At 39.4% G+C, this 13,857-nt stretch overlaps 1 protein-coding gene across 1 annotated transcript; it reads left to right on the top strand.

Annotated features, from left to right (window-relative positions):
- Positions 1-2,440: 2,440 nt before the first annotated feature.
- Positions 2,441-3,376, top strand: LOC100951735 (olfactory receptor 2J3). The gene has a single exon (XM_003801879.2). It carries the CDS (start codon positions 2,441-2,443, stop codon positions 3,374-3,376), a length of 936 nt encoding a protein of 311 aa, XP_003801927.1.
- The last annotated feature ends 10,481 nt before the right edge of the window (positions 3,377-13,857 follow it).

Raw genomic sequence — 13,857 nt, 5'->3', positions numbered from 1 at the left:
CTAAGCTGTCCATTTTCCCCATAGTGTTTGATTTAAAAGAAGAGAGAAAATATTCTATTCCATGGCTCATAAAAGCTACATTTGATAGGGTCCCCATTTTGTTCTTTTCCACCAAGTAGAAGATCAAAACTCCAATTTTTTTTCTAATTAGTTCCCTATTTTTTTAGTCCTATATCTCTGATCCCTCTTTTCATCTTTAGAAGAATGCTGAAAGACTGGTCATACAACAAATAAAAGAAATATGACATCTTCCACTTTCTTTAAATTAATGTAATAAGGAATTCAGGCAGCTGCATTATGGGAAGAAAATAATGTCTGCATCACAGAAAGCATCCATAGTACTTAAGTTCAAGTATCTCATGGATATGTGCTTGTATTACTTCTCATTTTAGGGAAATTAAAAAAAATTCCTTGGAATTTTTCCATTACCTCTCAAAAGGTTAATGATCATTTATATTACCAAGAATATGCAGAGGTGTTTATTCCTGCCTGAATCAGTCTCACTGGTTTGGCCCAAGATCAGTGTTCCTAGATCTCTAGCTGTAATTCAACTAATTAGACACTCCTTACACCTTTTTCAAGGGTACATATCATAGTATTTCAGCCTTTAAATGTTCTTCAATAGACTGAAGGTGAGTCTGTTGTGGTTGAATTTGTCTTTTGCCTTATTCTATCAAGAGTATGAGAGGGAGCGTTGGCTGTGGCAGGAAAAGAGCAGAAGGGGCACAGCAAAGCAATTTAGGAATGTTTGAATGAGTGAGTTTTTATGTCTCATAGCAAAAACTGGATCATACGAAAAACTGCATCATATATCTTTCCCGTGAAAGATTTATAATGCACAAGAGAAAATAGGTAATTGAAAATCAAACTATCTGTGCAAATTTCAATTTCTTATTTATTTATTTATTTTGAGACAGTCTCACTATGTTGCCCTTGGTAGAGTGCCATGGTGACACAGCTCACAGCAACCTCAAATTCTTGGGCTTAAGTGATTTTCTTGCCTCAGCCTCCCAAGTAGCTGGGACTACAGGTGCCTGCCACAACACCTGGCTATTTTTGGTTGCAGTCATTATTGTTGTTTAGCTGGGTTGGGCCAGGTTCAAACCCACCACCCTCAGTGTGTGTGGCTGGTGCCGTAACCAATGTGCTATGGGTGCCGAGCCAGAGTTTATTTTTAACAAAAGCATGACTACAAGACAAATTTGTCATTGGAGTTTATACAACGTTCCCATATCTTTAATTATCTATTAATATTAATGTTTATTCAGAAGCTCCATTATAAATTATAGAAAACTAAAAACATGTAAGTTATAAACTATGACTCAGAATTTAAATTCTATATGTTATTATCTTAAATCATATGACGTTTGTAGAAACTATGTTCAAAAATCCCAGTTTTCCAGTTCTTAGAGCCCTGTGATATATATTTTTTCAATTTCAAGTATCACAATTAGAGTTCCTTTCCTCTTTTCTTCATTCAAATACCCTCATAGATTTTTCCCCTTCCTACATTTTTCTTAGATTCTCTAATTCTTTTTTTTGTCTTCCAATATATTCTCACTTACTTTTGAAAACATTTCATCACTGATTTCTCTAATCTACTTTATTTCTTTGCTAATCAGCCTTATTCATTTTGTGAGTATTATGAGTTGGGGGTGTGTGCATGTTCATGTGTTATTTATACTTACATTTGCATGTTATTTTTATCTAGAAATAAGCTACTAGCACACATAAACTAACATTTTATTCTTTCTATAATCATATTCAAGTAATATTTTTGGCTGATATTAACATTTAAGTTACTACTGGCCAGGCATGGTGGCCTACACCTGTAATCCCAGGACTTTAACAGGCCGAGATGAGAGGATTGCTTGACAGGGGTTTGAGGCTGCAGTGAACTATAATTGCACCACTCTGAGGCTGGAAGACAGAGTGAGACACTGCCTCTAAAAAATCAAAATATATACATACCTACATAAAAATGAAAAATAAAATTACTACTGTATTGCTTTTTATTATGTGGGAAACTTATCTACACCACTGTAAGATTATGTAGGATTAAGATTGCAGTTTATTTCTTTCTCTGTTACTGCAAAATTGAAAATAGCCTGAAAATGCAGGAAAAAAGGAATAAATTTAAGGTTTTTTATAAAAAAAAGTATTTTAAATGAAAATTGCCTTTCTGGTTATGAAATATCTTAGTTTTTGTTTATCCAAAGCTAACATAGGAATGTATAAAAAGAGGTCAATCACTTGAGAAGTTATTGATTGTATCTGTAACAGGGCAAATATCTGAAGGAAACATAAAAAGAAAACTAAAAATTCTACTGCCTTGTGGCATAAGTGGAACACATTTTCCCTGAATCTGTTTGCAAATGTTTGACAATGCATGGGAAGCCTTTGAGTTTATGTAATTGATTCTTCAAGTACAGCAGAAAAAATGATGAAAAATAATGCAAGTTCTGAAGACTTTTTTTTTCTACTGGGTTTTTCTGATTGGCCTCATCTGGAAGTAGTTCTCTTTGTGGCGATCTTGATATTCTACTTGATGACGCTGATAGGCAACCTGTTCATCATCATCCTGTCATACGTGGACTCCCATCTCCACACTCCCATGTACTTCTTCCTCTCAAACCTCTCTTTTCTGGACCTCTGCTACACCACCAGCTCTATCCCTCAATTGCTGGTCAACCTCTGGGGCCCTGACAAAACCATCTCTTATGCTGGTTGCATGATTCAACTTTACTTTGTCCTTGCTCTGGGAATCACAGAGTGTGTCCTCCTGGTGGTGATGTCCTATGACCGTTATGCAGCTGTATGTAGACCCTTGCATTACACTGCCCTCATGCACCCTCGTGTCTGCCACCTGTTGGCTGTGGCTTCTTGGGTAAGCGGCTTCACTATTTCAGCACTTCATTCATCCTTTACCTTCTGGGTACCCCTGTGTGGACATCGCCAAGTGGATCACTTCTTCTGTGAAGTTCCTGCACTGCTGCGACTATCGTGTGTTGATACCCGTGCTAATGAGCTGACCCTCATGGTGATGAGCTCCATTTTTGTTCTCATACCTCTCATCCTCATTCTCACTTCTTATGGTGCCATTGCCCGGACTGTACTAAGGATGCCGTCAACCACTGGCCTTCAGAAAGTTTTTGCCACGTGTGGAGCCCATCTTATGGTTGTCTCTCTCTTTTTCATTCCAGTCATATGCATATATCTCCAGCCACCATCAGGAAAATTTCAAGATCAAGGCAAATTCATTGCTCTCTTTTATACTGTTGTCACGCCTAGTCTCAACCCTCTAATCTACACTCTCCGAAACAAAGATGTAAGAGGGGCAGTGAAGAGACTAATAGGGTGGGAGTGGAAGATGTGACAGAGTAATCAAGTGCCTTGCAAATGTTTTTCAGAGGGTCTTGTCCATATTTGAGGGCAGTTTCCCTGCTTCCTTGTAATTTACATATTTTTTTGTTATTGTTGTTGCAATTTGGCTGGGGCTGGGTTTGAACCTGCCACCCTCAGTATATGAGGCCAGTGCCCTACTCCCTGAGCCACAGGCACCGCCCATGGATTTACTTTTACTCTGCAACTTACTTAACATAGAGTAGCTCAGCCACAAATTTGTTGTTCTTTTTATTGTTTAATTCTGAAATATCTTGAATAGTCAATAAACTTTTTGATTAAAAAAGTTAGTCCTTAAAAATTCTGTATTTTGTTAGGAATTATGGACTGTGGTTTCAACACAAGTGTGTCTATAAGTATGTGGGCATGTGTATGTGAATAATATTGAGACTATTTTTAAAATATTTGAAATGTTTCTAACAATTGATAAGCTATGTTATGAACTGATTATCAATATAATATACATAAAGGGGGGCGATATTAAAAGCATAGGCTAATGGATTCTTTTTTATTGAACAGGCCTTAAATCAAGCTAAAAGTGTCACAGCAAAGGCAAATGGTAAATATGATGTGATGAATAGCATTATTTATTACATAGTAAAAATGCATAGTACTATTAATTGGCTGAAGCACATTTTTTAAAAACACTATGTGTGTAACTTATCCTATAGATTTATATACTTGGTTACATTGAATAGTAGGAACAAATATCTGTTTAAAATTATTTATTCGTGGCTCGGCGCCTGTGGCTCAAGCAGCTAAGGCGCCAGCCACATACACCTAAGGTGGTGGGTTCGAATCCCCAGCCCGGGCCCGCCAAACAACAATGATGGCTGCAACCAAAAAATGGCCAGGCGTTGTGGCGGGCGCCTGTAGTCCCAGCTACTTGGGAGGCTGAGGCAGGAGACTCGCTTGAGCCCAGGAGTTGGAGGTTGCTGTGAGCGTGATGCCACAGCACTCTACCCAGGGGGACAGCTTGAGGCTCCGACTCAAAAAAAAAAAAAATTATTTATTCGTTTACCTGTCCATTTATTCATCAACTTACTCTTCATTCCCTTCACTAGCTAAATCTTATTGTCTACTCTGTCCCTGATTGTGGGATTCTTGGTAACATACATGAGTATCACACATTTTTTGTCTGACAGAACTCACCCTCTTGTGGGAAAAATGGGAACGTAAGATAAAAGATGAAGTAGTTGTACATGACTTAATTTGTCACTGGGCATAAGGCCAATAAATCAAAGTAGCTTTTATTTTTTTGTTTTTATTGAGACAGAGTCTCACTTTGTTAGAGTGCTGTGGCATCTTAGCTCACAGAAACCTCAGAATCTGGTTTTGAAGTGCTTCTCTTGTCTCAGCCTCCCAAGTAGGTGGGAGTACAGGTGACTGTCACAATGCTGGGCTATTTTTAGAGATGAAGTCTCACTCTGGGTCAGGATGGTCTTAAAGTTGTGAGCTCAGGTACTCCACCAGCTTCGGGCTGCCAAAGTGCTAGAATTATAGGCGCTCAGCAAGGTAGCTTTTAAATAGCAAAACCAATATATTCTGATTTTTTTCAGATCAAATCAATCTTTCACCTTCTAAAAATAAAAAAAGCAAGGAAATTGGCCATCAACCCTGAAAATAAATTTCATTTGATAACTTCTGTAGGAAGATGATGCCATGAAGATAAACAAAACAGAATACGTTTAACTTACTTTAGTTGGCTTAGTTAGTGACATATTGAAGATACATTAGAACTCCTCTTTTACATCATTTCTTTTGGCTGAATAGCATTAGTTTTAAAACTTTCTTTACTTTTATTTTTTTTCAAGCTTTATTGAGGTATAATTCACAATAAAACTGTATACATTCTAAGTGCACAATGTAATGATGTACGTATATGTACACATTAATCCAAATTGTGAAAATAATTGCCACAAGCAAATTAACACATCCATTATTTCAGATAGTTACCATTTCTATGTGTGTGTGGGTAAGCTGTGTGAAGACACTTAATATCTAATTTCTGAGAAATTTTCAAGTATATAGTACAGTATAATTAACTATAGTCACCACGATCTACATTAGATCTCCAGAACTTATTCCTGTTGTAACTGAAAGTTTGTATCATCTCTTCTTTCCACCTCTGGGGTAGCCCAGGGCAAGAACCATTTTGTTCTCTGCTTCTACTAGTTCAACTTTTTAAGATTCCACTTATTAAGTGACATCATGCAGTATTTTTCTTTCCATGTCTAGCTTATTTCACTTAGCACAATGTACTCCAGGTTCATCTATCCTGCAACAAACAGCAAGATTATAATATTCTATTGTGTATGTCTGTGTGATCACATGCTTTTAATCTATTCCTCCGTCAATGGACACTTAGGTTATTTCCTTACCTCATAGGTAATAGTATTAGCTATTGTGAATAATGCTGAAATGAACATGGGAGTACAGTTGTCTCTTTGAGGTACAACCCGGTGGGATTGCTGGATCATGCCATAGTTCCATTCTTAAATTTTTGAGGAACATTCATACTGTTTTCCAATTATCATTAGTTTTTAACATTGAAAGAAAAATTTATCCATATTTTTAAGTTTACTACTGTTAGAGATAGATAATAATATTAATAATCATAGCTGAGGAAAGACTTTCAAGTACACAGTAGAGGTAGGCTTCTCATCGCCCTCTACTTTTTCATGGTAGTTGGAAGTATATAGATAGTAGGAATAACTTCTAAGATCGTGATTTATAGATGACTAAGCAATGAGAATACATAAACTGGGAACAATTAGGTGAATTAATAATAGACCATCTAATAGCTGAAGCACATAGCTCCAAAACAAATTGATTCACCCAAAGGATGTCTTAATAAGTTACCTTAACAAATTATTAATAAGAACCATTAATTGGTACTTGTTACTTTATTTCACTTTTTGGAACCCTTTCCAATCCTATGTTGGAAAATGTCCAACTTTTCTTTTTTTCTTTTTCTTTTTGCATTTGTTCACTCTGCTGGAGAAAAAGTGCACGCACATATTACTTACAGGAGAAATCTCATCCCTCAGATTATGAGCAATGTGAGGAAAGAAACTCAAGAAAGAGGGAAAAATTATCCTCTGACACTGAGGAAAGGGTAAATGACAAAGTGAATTTTATAATACAAAATGAACAAAATCAACAAAAGACTGCATGATTTGCAGCAGAACTAATGAGAAGGAGAGAGCTCATTTTCTACTGTGAGATGTGCAAGAGGAAGCCTGGACTTCATCCTGGAGATTGCTTCAAGAAATCACACTCAAAACACTTATGAACAAAAATAAACAAAAACACCTCAATTATTTTATTGAACCTAGAATAGGTAATAAAATCATCTGGTGAGATCATATTTATATTTTTTTCTCTTTTAAAACTAGGACAAATAATCCACTAACCTCTTTCCCACTCAAAATAAATAAGAGCTAGGGAGTATGTGGGTAGCAGAAAAATTGGATTGGAAAATTATTTTAAATTAATATGAATATTTACCATTAGTAATGACATTATAAAAATAAACATATATGATATTTTTAAATTATAGTCACTGAGTGTTTTGTTTCATGTATCACTCTGACCATTACCACTTAAAATATATCTACTTTGCATATCCTGCTCTAACATGGAAAACCCATAACTGAAACTAGTCAGTTTATATACGAGGATAGTGGTCTAAAGGCACTTCATTTTAAAGTTGCATCTTAGAAACTAAGAACCTTTCTCTCTGTAATCCAGGTACTATTTGTAGTTTTCCATCCATTTTAAGACCTAGTATGTAATTGATCCCAATCTTATTCAATGAAATATAAAACTCAGAAAAAAAACCATGTGCAGGATTTTATCTGCACAATAAAAAGTTTAAATGCTTCCAAGAGAAAAAAAGATGTAAATAAATGGAGACATGTATCATGCCCCTGGACCAGAACAGTCAGTGCTGCCAAGTTGATAGTTCTCAAATTGATCTACAAATTCAGGGCAATCCTAATCAAAATGACACCAGGCCTTTTTTTGTATGTGTGGAAATGACACGTTGTATCTCATTAAAGTTATAAATTTGCTCTTTGAAAGATACTGCAGTATTTTAACAATAAAAGACAATCCACAGACTGGAAAAAAATTCAAAACATTTATTTGACCAAGGACTTGAGTCCATAATGCATACAAAATACTTAAAACTCAACAAGAAGACAAAAGACCCAATTAAAAATTGTGTCAAGTAGCCAGGCCTGGTGGCTCATGCCTGTAATCTCAGCACTGTGAGAAGCTAAGGCAGAGGGTATAGCTAGAAGCTGTGAATTCAAGAACAGCCTGTGCAACAAAGCAAGACCCTCTCTCTACAAAAATTCAAAAATTAGCTAGCCAGGGTGGAGCATGCCTGCAGTTTCAGCTACTCTGGAGGTTGCATGGGAAGATCACTTCAAACCTAAATTTGGAGGCTGCTTTGATAAAATCATGCCACTGTGCCACTCCAGCCTACAACAGAGCTAAATCCAATTAAAAAAATAATAATAAAGGGTAAAATAATGTGTTTGAACAGAAACTACTACTACTAAGATTTAGGAAGTACATAAAAAGCTCACAAAGAAAAATCAACATCAATAGTCCTTAATGCAAATTATAGCCAGAATGAAATATAAGTATAATCCCACTTGAGAGGCTAAAAGTACAATCGACAATATCAAGTATTAGAGAGAATGGGGGGTGATGCAAACTCTTATGCACTGCTGTTTGAAGTGAAAATCAACAGCCACGTTGAAAACATTTTTGGTAGTCACTCACAATAGTAAACATATATTAAGTATATGATTCCTCAATCCTATTCGTAAGCATTTACTCAAGTTAAAACACCCATCCACATAAACACTTGTATACAAATTTTCATAGCAGGACTATTCATAATAATCTAAAACTGTAAATATACCCAAAAGAACAACACAGATAAGTGGACAAATTACAGCATATTCATACAATGGAATTTTAACCAGCAATAAAGAAGAAAGTTGTAATGAATACATGCAGTAACATAATAAATTGCAAAAGACTTTAGGAAAAGAAGCCAGACCCAGAGATTACAAACTCTGTCATTGCAATTATATGAAATTCTATAAACGAGAAACTACCCTAACAGTAAATCAATGGTTGCCTGAGGCTATGAGTGGAAACAGAATTGATTGCAAAAGAACACTAAATTCTTTCAGGAGTAGTAGAAATGTGGTTATTTGTACAATTAAACTTTTGTCAAAAGAAAAATATTTTTTTGAGACAGCGTCTCACTTTGTCACCCTCAGTACAGTGCTGTGGCGTCACAGCTCACAGCAACCTCAAACTCTTGGGTTCAAGTGATTCTCTGCCTCCCTAGTAACTGCGACTAAGGTACCCCTACAATGCCTGCCTATTTTTGTTGTTGTTATTTGTTTGTTTAGCAGCCCTAGGCTGGGTTCTTACCCACCACTCCTGGTGTACGTGGCTGGTGCCCTAACTACAGAGCAACAGTGCCTAAATTTGTCAAAATTTATTGAACTGCTCTTACAATTGAAATTAAGAGATCTGGCTATGAGACTCAAATCTGCCATTTATTCATGTGTGCATTTGGACAAGCTACTTAATTTCTCATCTTTAATATGCAAATAGTGTTTATATTTTCTTTTCCTTTTCTTTCCAGAGACTAATAGTCAACAAAGCTTTTAGGATTTCTGTAATGACCAAAACTCTAATGAAACAAAATATATTGATGTGCTTTACCTGATGTATAGTGCTATTACAATGTAAAAGACTATTATAATAATTGTACATTTTTTCTTTCTTTTATTAAATTGATATTCAATGTCTAATAAAAATATAATAGAAGAAAATATGAAAAACTCATTGAACTCTATACTTTAAATGTGTAGATTTTAGTATATGTAAATTTTATTTCAATAAACTGGAAAAGAAGGAGGAGCCATATAGATGGTGAGAAGTTGGACTGATACATGAGGTATTAAATGGAAGTAAGATTTCCATGGAGGAAGGAGAAATCTCTGTTCTCACATTGTGTGAAATGTGTGATCTCAGAATGTGGCCCCAATTATTTAGTAAAAATTATAATACATAAGACTTGGTTAACATGTGAGAGTTCAAGGACATGGGACTCCACTCTAGTGTTTCATGACTGGTGAGAAATAAGACAAAGAAATGGAAGAAAAAGTATCCAATGTACACAGCCCTTTTACGAAACTAATTTATAGCTCTCAAATGAAAGCTACAACTTAATTCTAGCCTAAGAATACGGGGAGGGGGTGGGGAAGGGGAGGGGAGAAGGGCGGCTGGGTGGTGGGAGGGTGACTGGAAAGATCACCTATACGGTCTGTCTAACAAGGGTACAAGTGAACTTTTCTAGAACTAGAGTATAAATGTTTTGACAAAATGACTATGTAAATGACATAAAGTCTATGTTAACCAGCTTGATGAAAGTATTTCAAATTGTATATGAGAACACTACACTGTACCCCGTGTTTGCATTAATGTACACAGCTATCATTTAGTAAAAAAAAATAAAGTAATGGATATGCTAAAAAACAAAACAAAACAAAAAACCAGAAAGGATAATATGTATTTCACATGGTCTCACAACAGAAAGAAGCTCACGGCATCTGGTGGCCACACAGTGAATCGCCCATTTGGATGATGATGTCTTTATTACACGCTTTCACCCTTCCCCTGGTGCCAGTGTGTCATCTGCCCACCATGGTTTTGCTCTGTGCAATGTCCAGCACCCCACCAACTATTCAACCAATGGTGTCATTCCAGTCGGTAACCCTTGCTCCAGGGTTCCCAATGGTATGCTTCTCAAATTGTCATTTTTATATGTGCTGCTGGCATGGTTCTATAAATTGTACAGCTTTCTCTCATCGACTGAGGCTATTTGGTTACCCTGAAATGCAATTCCTCATGGAAAATATAAATGCTTTTACCCTTTTTAGGTTTTTTTTTTCTGGATTTTACTTTTATAAAAATCATAGACTCACACACAAAAAAGAGAGAAATAAGACAAAGAGAGAGGAAAACAAATTCCACAGAGATAAAGAATACAAGTAGAGCAGATCAAGTAATAGTAATACATTCAGGAACTTAGAATTTTCCACGTATGTGATTATGTTATCCACAAATATAGACTTTTATTTTAACTTTTAATTCTCCAGTTATTGTGACGTTTTTGTTCTTTTTTTTTTTTTTTTTTTGAGACAGAGTCTCAAGATGTGGCCCTTGGCAGAGTGCCATGGCATGACAGCTCACAGCAACCTCAGGCTCTTGGGCTTAAGTGACTCTCTTGCCTCAGTCTCCCAAGTAGCTGGAACTGCAGGCACCCGCCACAACACCCAGCTATTTTTTTGTTGCAGTTGTGTTGTACCCCTGGACCTGAAAATATAGACTTGAACCCCCCCCCGCCCATGTGCAATTCAATTAGAGATTTATTGAATCTGCTCAGGGGACTGCTCCTCTGAGTCAGTCCATCCCAATAGAGGGTAAGTTGCCTTATATAATCTTTGTGCAAGCATACTACAAAAGTGAAACGTGGCTGGTTGTGAAGGGTTACAGCTTGGTTGTCAATGGATTCTATGTAGCTTAAGCAAGCAGGGGGTACAAGGAACGTTGAGTTGGCAGGGTTATAGCTTGGTTAGTCATGGATACAGTAATGGTTACAGTTATGTAACAATGATTAATATAGCCTTGGTTGACAATGGATATATCTTAAATCACAATGGTTATAGTTATGTAACCATGATTAATACAGCCTTGGTGGATTTCTGCCATTGTTCATCCACTGAAAACTTGGGGGTTTTTGTGAAACTTGGGACTTCCCGAGCTTCGACTCTGGGGGGCAAGGGAACGGGCTGGGAGAGCCCATAGGGCGGGGGAATGGGCTAGGAGAGAGGGCGGAGGAATGGTAGAGGGCGGGGGAACGAGCTGGGAGTGCTTGCAGCAGTTGTCATTGCTGTTTAGCTGGCCCAGGCTGGGTTCGAACCCTCCTGCCTCAGTGTATGTGGCCAGTGCCCTAACCACTGAGTTTTTGTTCTTCTGAGACACAGTCTCACTCTGTTGCCCAGGCTACAGTGTTGTGGCATTAGCCTAGCTCACAGCAACCTCAAACTCCTGGGCTCAAGCGATCCTCCTGCGTCAGCCTCCTGAATAGCTGGGACTACAAGTGCTTGCCATGTCTGGCTAATTTTCCTTACTTCCTTCTTACCTCCTTCCCTCCCTCCCTCTCTTCCTTCCTTTCGTTTACCTTCTTATTTACCTATCTCTGTTATATATCTATCTATCATCTACCTTGTGGCAGAATAGGAGAGACACATGGTTTGGAAACATAGTTGAAGAGATTTTTTTCCCCTGTAGTGTCTGATTTACTAAGAGATCACATCACTGCATGCAATGTACTACAGGAGATGAGAATGAGAATCAGTGGGGGAGACAAGATGGCAGAACAGAGACACCAGCTGTCAGATCATCCCCAGAAAAAAGGAAAAGTTTTAGATGAAAAAGAAAAAAACATGGCTCGGTGCCTGTGGCTCGGGTGGCTAAGGTGCCAGCCACATACACCTAAGGTGGTTTGAATCCAGGCCAGACCCGCCAAACAACAATGATGGCTGCAACCAAAAAACGGCCAGGCGTTGTGGCAGGTGCCTGCGGTCCCAGCTACTTGGGAGGCTGAGGCAGGAGACTTGCATGAGCCCATGAGTTGGGGGTTGCTGTGAGCTGTGAAGCCAAAGCACTCTACCCAGGGGGATAGCTTGAGGCTCTGTCTCAAAAAAAAAAGAAAAAAACCAAACAAACATGGATTGGATATAATTCCAAGGGAAAAGTGCCAGACCTATCAGATTCCACAGGAAAAAGTTGCAGAGCAGAACCCGAAGGAGCAAGACATAGGCAGAGATCAACCCCTAAGAGGCTAGAGCCCAGCAAGAAGGGCTGGTGGAGCAGTCTACTTCTCTCTCCTCTATATCTCTGGCAGTCAGTGAGCTCCCCAGCTGCTGGAGAGCTCTTCTTTCCTCACAAGCCCCAAAGCTGCTGCCATGCTTGGGGTCATGTCCCATCACCACAGACCCCAGCCAGGATGGCAGGTGCTATATTATTTCCCCACCCTCTACCAACCATATACCTTTTTCTTCTCCAAGGGTCTTCAGCCTTTCAGGTTTTGTCTCCTTCATTTCCATGCAAACATTTCCCAACTCTAGCCCAGACTGTCAGAGCATAGGTGATCTGCATGACCCCAGAACTTAGACATTTAGGATGTACTGCCTTCTGGAGAGAGGGAAAAGGGTGGCCAGAGTGCTAGCCTTCTTCCATTCAGACTCTTTTCCTCCTTTTCTCCTTTCCCACCCATGGCTGCCGAGAGCTCATTGGGCCAGGGCTTGCAGGAACTGCTTTTCCCCTCTGTTGTTGCATCCACCACACTGGAGCTGCCACAGAAAGGGAATCAAATCTTTCCAGAATCTTTTTCTCCCCCCTCTCATGGCTGCTGAGAGAGAAAATTGAGCCACCACACTGGGGCTTCCAAAGGGAGTGGGGCTGAGACCTTTCCTCTAGGGGTCCTAGTCCTATCTTGGACTGTGAGCTCCCTGCCCAGGCATCCTCCCAGGTGCTGCTTGCCCCTGGGCTTCATCAGAGCAGGGCACATCCCCAAACAGGGGAACATTGAACCTGTTTGCGCACACCGTAGGCAACTGGGGACCAGCATACTTCTCCCTGGCATGGTCAGGGATTGATCTTCAAGGATCTAGGGCCAGGCCTGCTGGCCATATCTTATACCCATAGGTCTTGATGGCATTGTTCAGGGGCACAGAGAGGGAGGTTTGTGAATTAGACTTGGGAGGCAAGGGTGTGTGCATGAGCAGATGTGGGTGAGGGGCAAAGTGCAGTATGGGTCCTAGTTGCAGTGTGCTTGTGGGGCATCCCTCCCCCTCAGGAAGGCTGCACTCTCAGCTCAGGCCAGGATCCTGGGCAGGGAACCCCTGGGCCCACATCACAAGCATGGGAGAGCCCACCTAGCTTGAGATGCTGCCTGTCTGCAGAGGGCAAATAAAAATCACAGAGCAGGGAAGGGAAGGGAAGAGCAAGGTCTGCTCCAGAGTTCTAGACTGTGAAACTCAGATGGCCCCACCTCCACAAGCGGACTTTCGGTTGAGTGAGGCCAGTCCAGCCCCTCCCTGGCAGCTTGGCCTAGGAGCTGGGAGCAGACCTTTGACCTCTGCTGAAGCAGATATCTAGCCAGCTTTGGTGGAGCCTGAGGGGAAGCTCACCCAACCCAGCCCTTACCAGGTGCATTCACTCCCAACGTCACCTGTGGCAGAGAACAAGGACTCACCTGAGTTCCAGGGCCCCCCTGGGGAATTTTAGTGCTCCTCCTGAGATATTAGAGCCAGTCATAGGTCCTCCAAGTCAAAATTGCAGCTATTC

The sequence above is a fragment of the Otolemur garnettii genome, unplaced genomic scaffold (genome assembly GCF_000181295.1).
Source record: "Otolemur garnettii isolate 467f Iridium unplaced genomic scaffold, OtoGar3 scaffold00223, whole genome shotgun sequence".
Taxonomy (NCBI): domain Eukaryota; kingdom Metazoa; phylum Chordata; class Mammalia; order Primates; family Galagidae; genus Otolemur; species Otolemur garnettii.
This window is presented reverse-complemented; position numbering and strand designations above follow the sequence as displayed.

What these genes read in the sequence shown, in the direction of transcription:
- LOC100951735 (XM_003801879.2), top strand. Translation starts at nt 2,441, where the DNA reads ATGATGAAAAATAATGCAAGTTCTGAAGACTTTTTTTTTCTACTGGGT.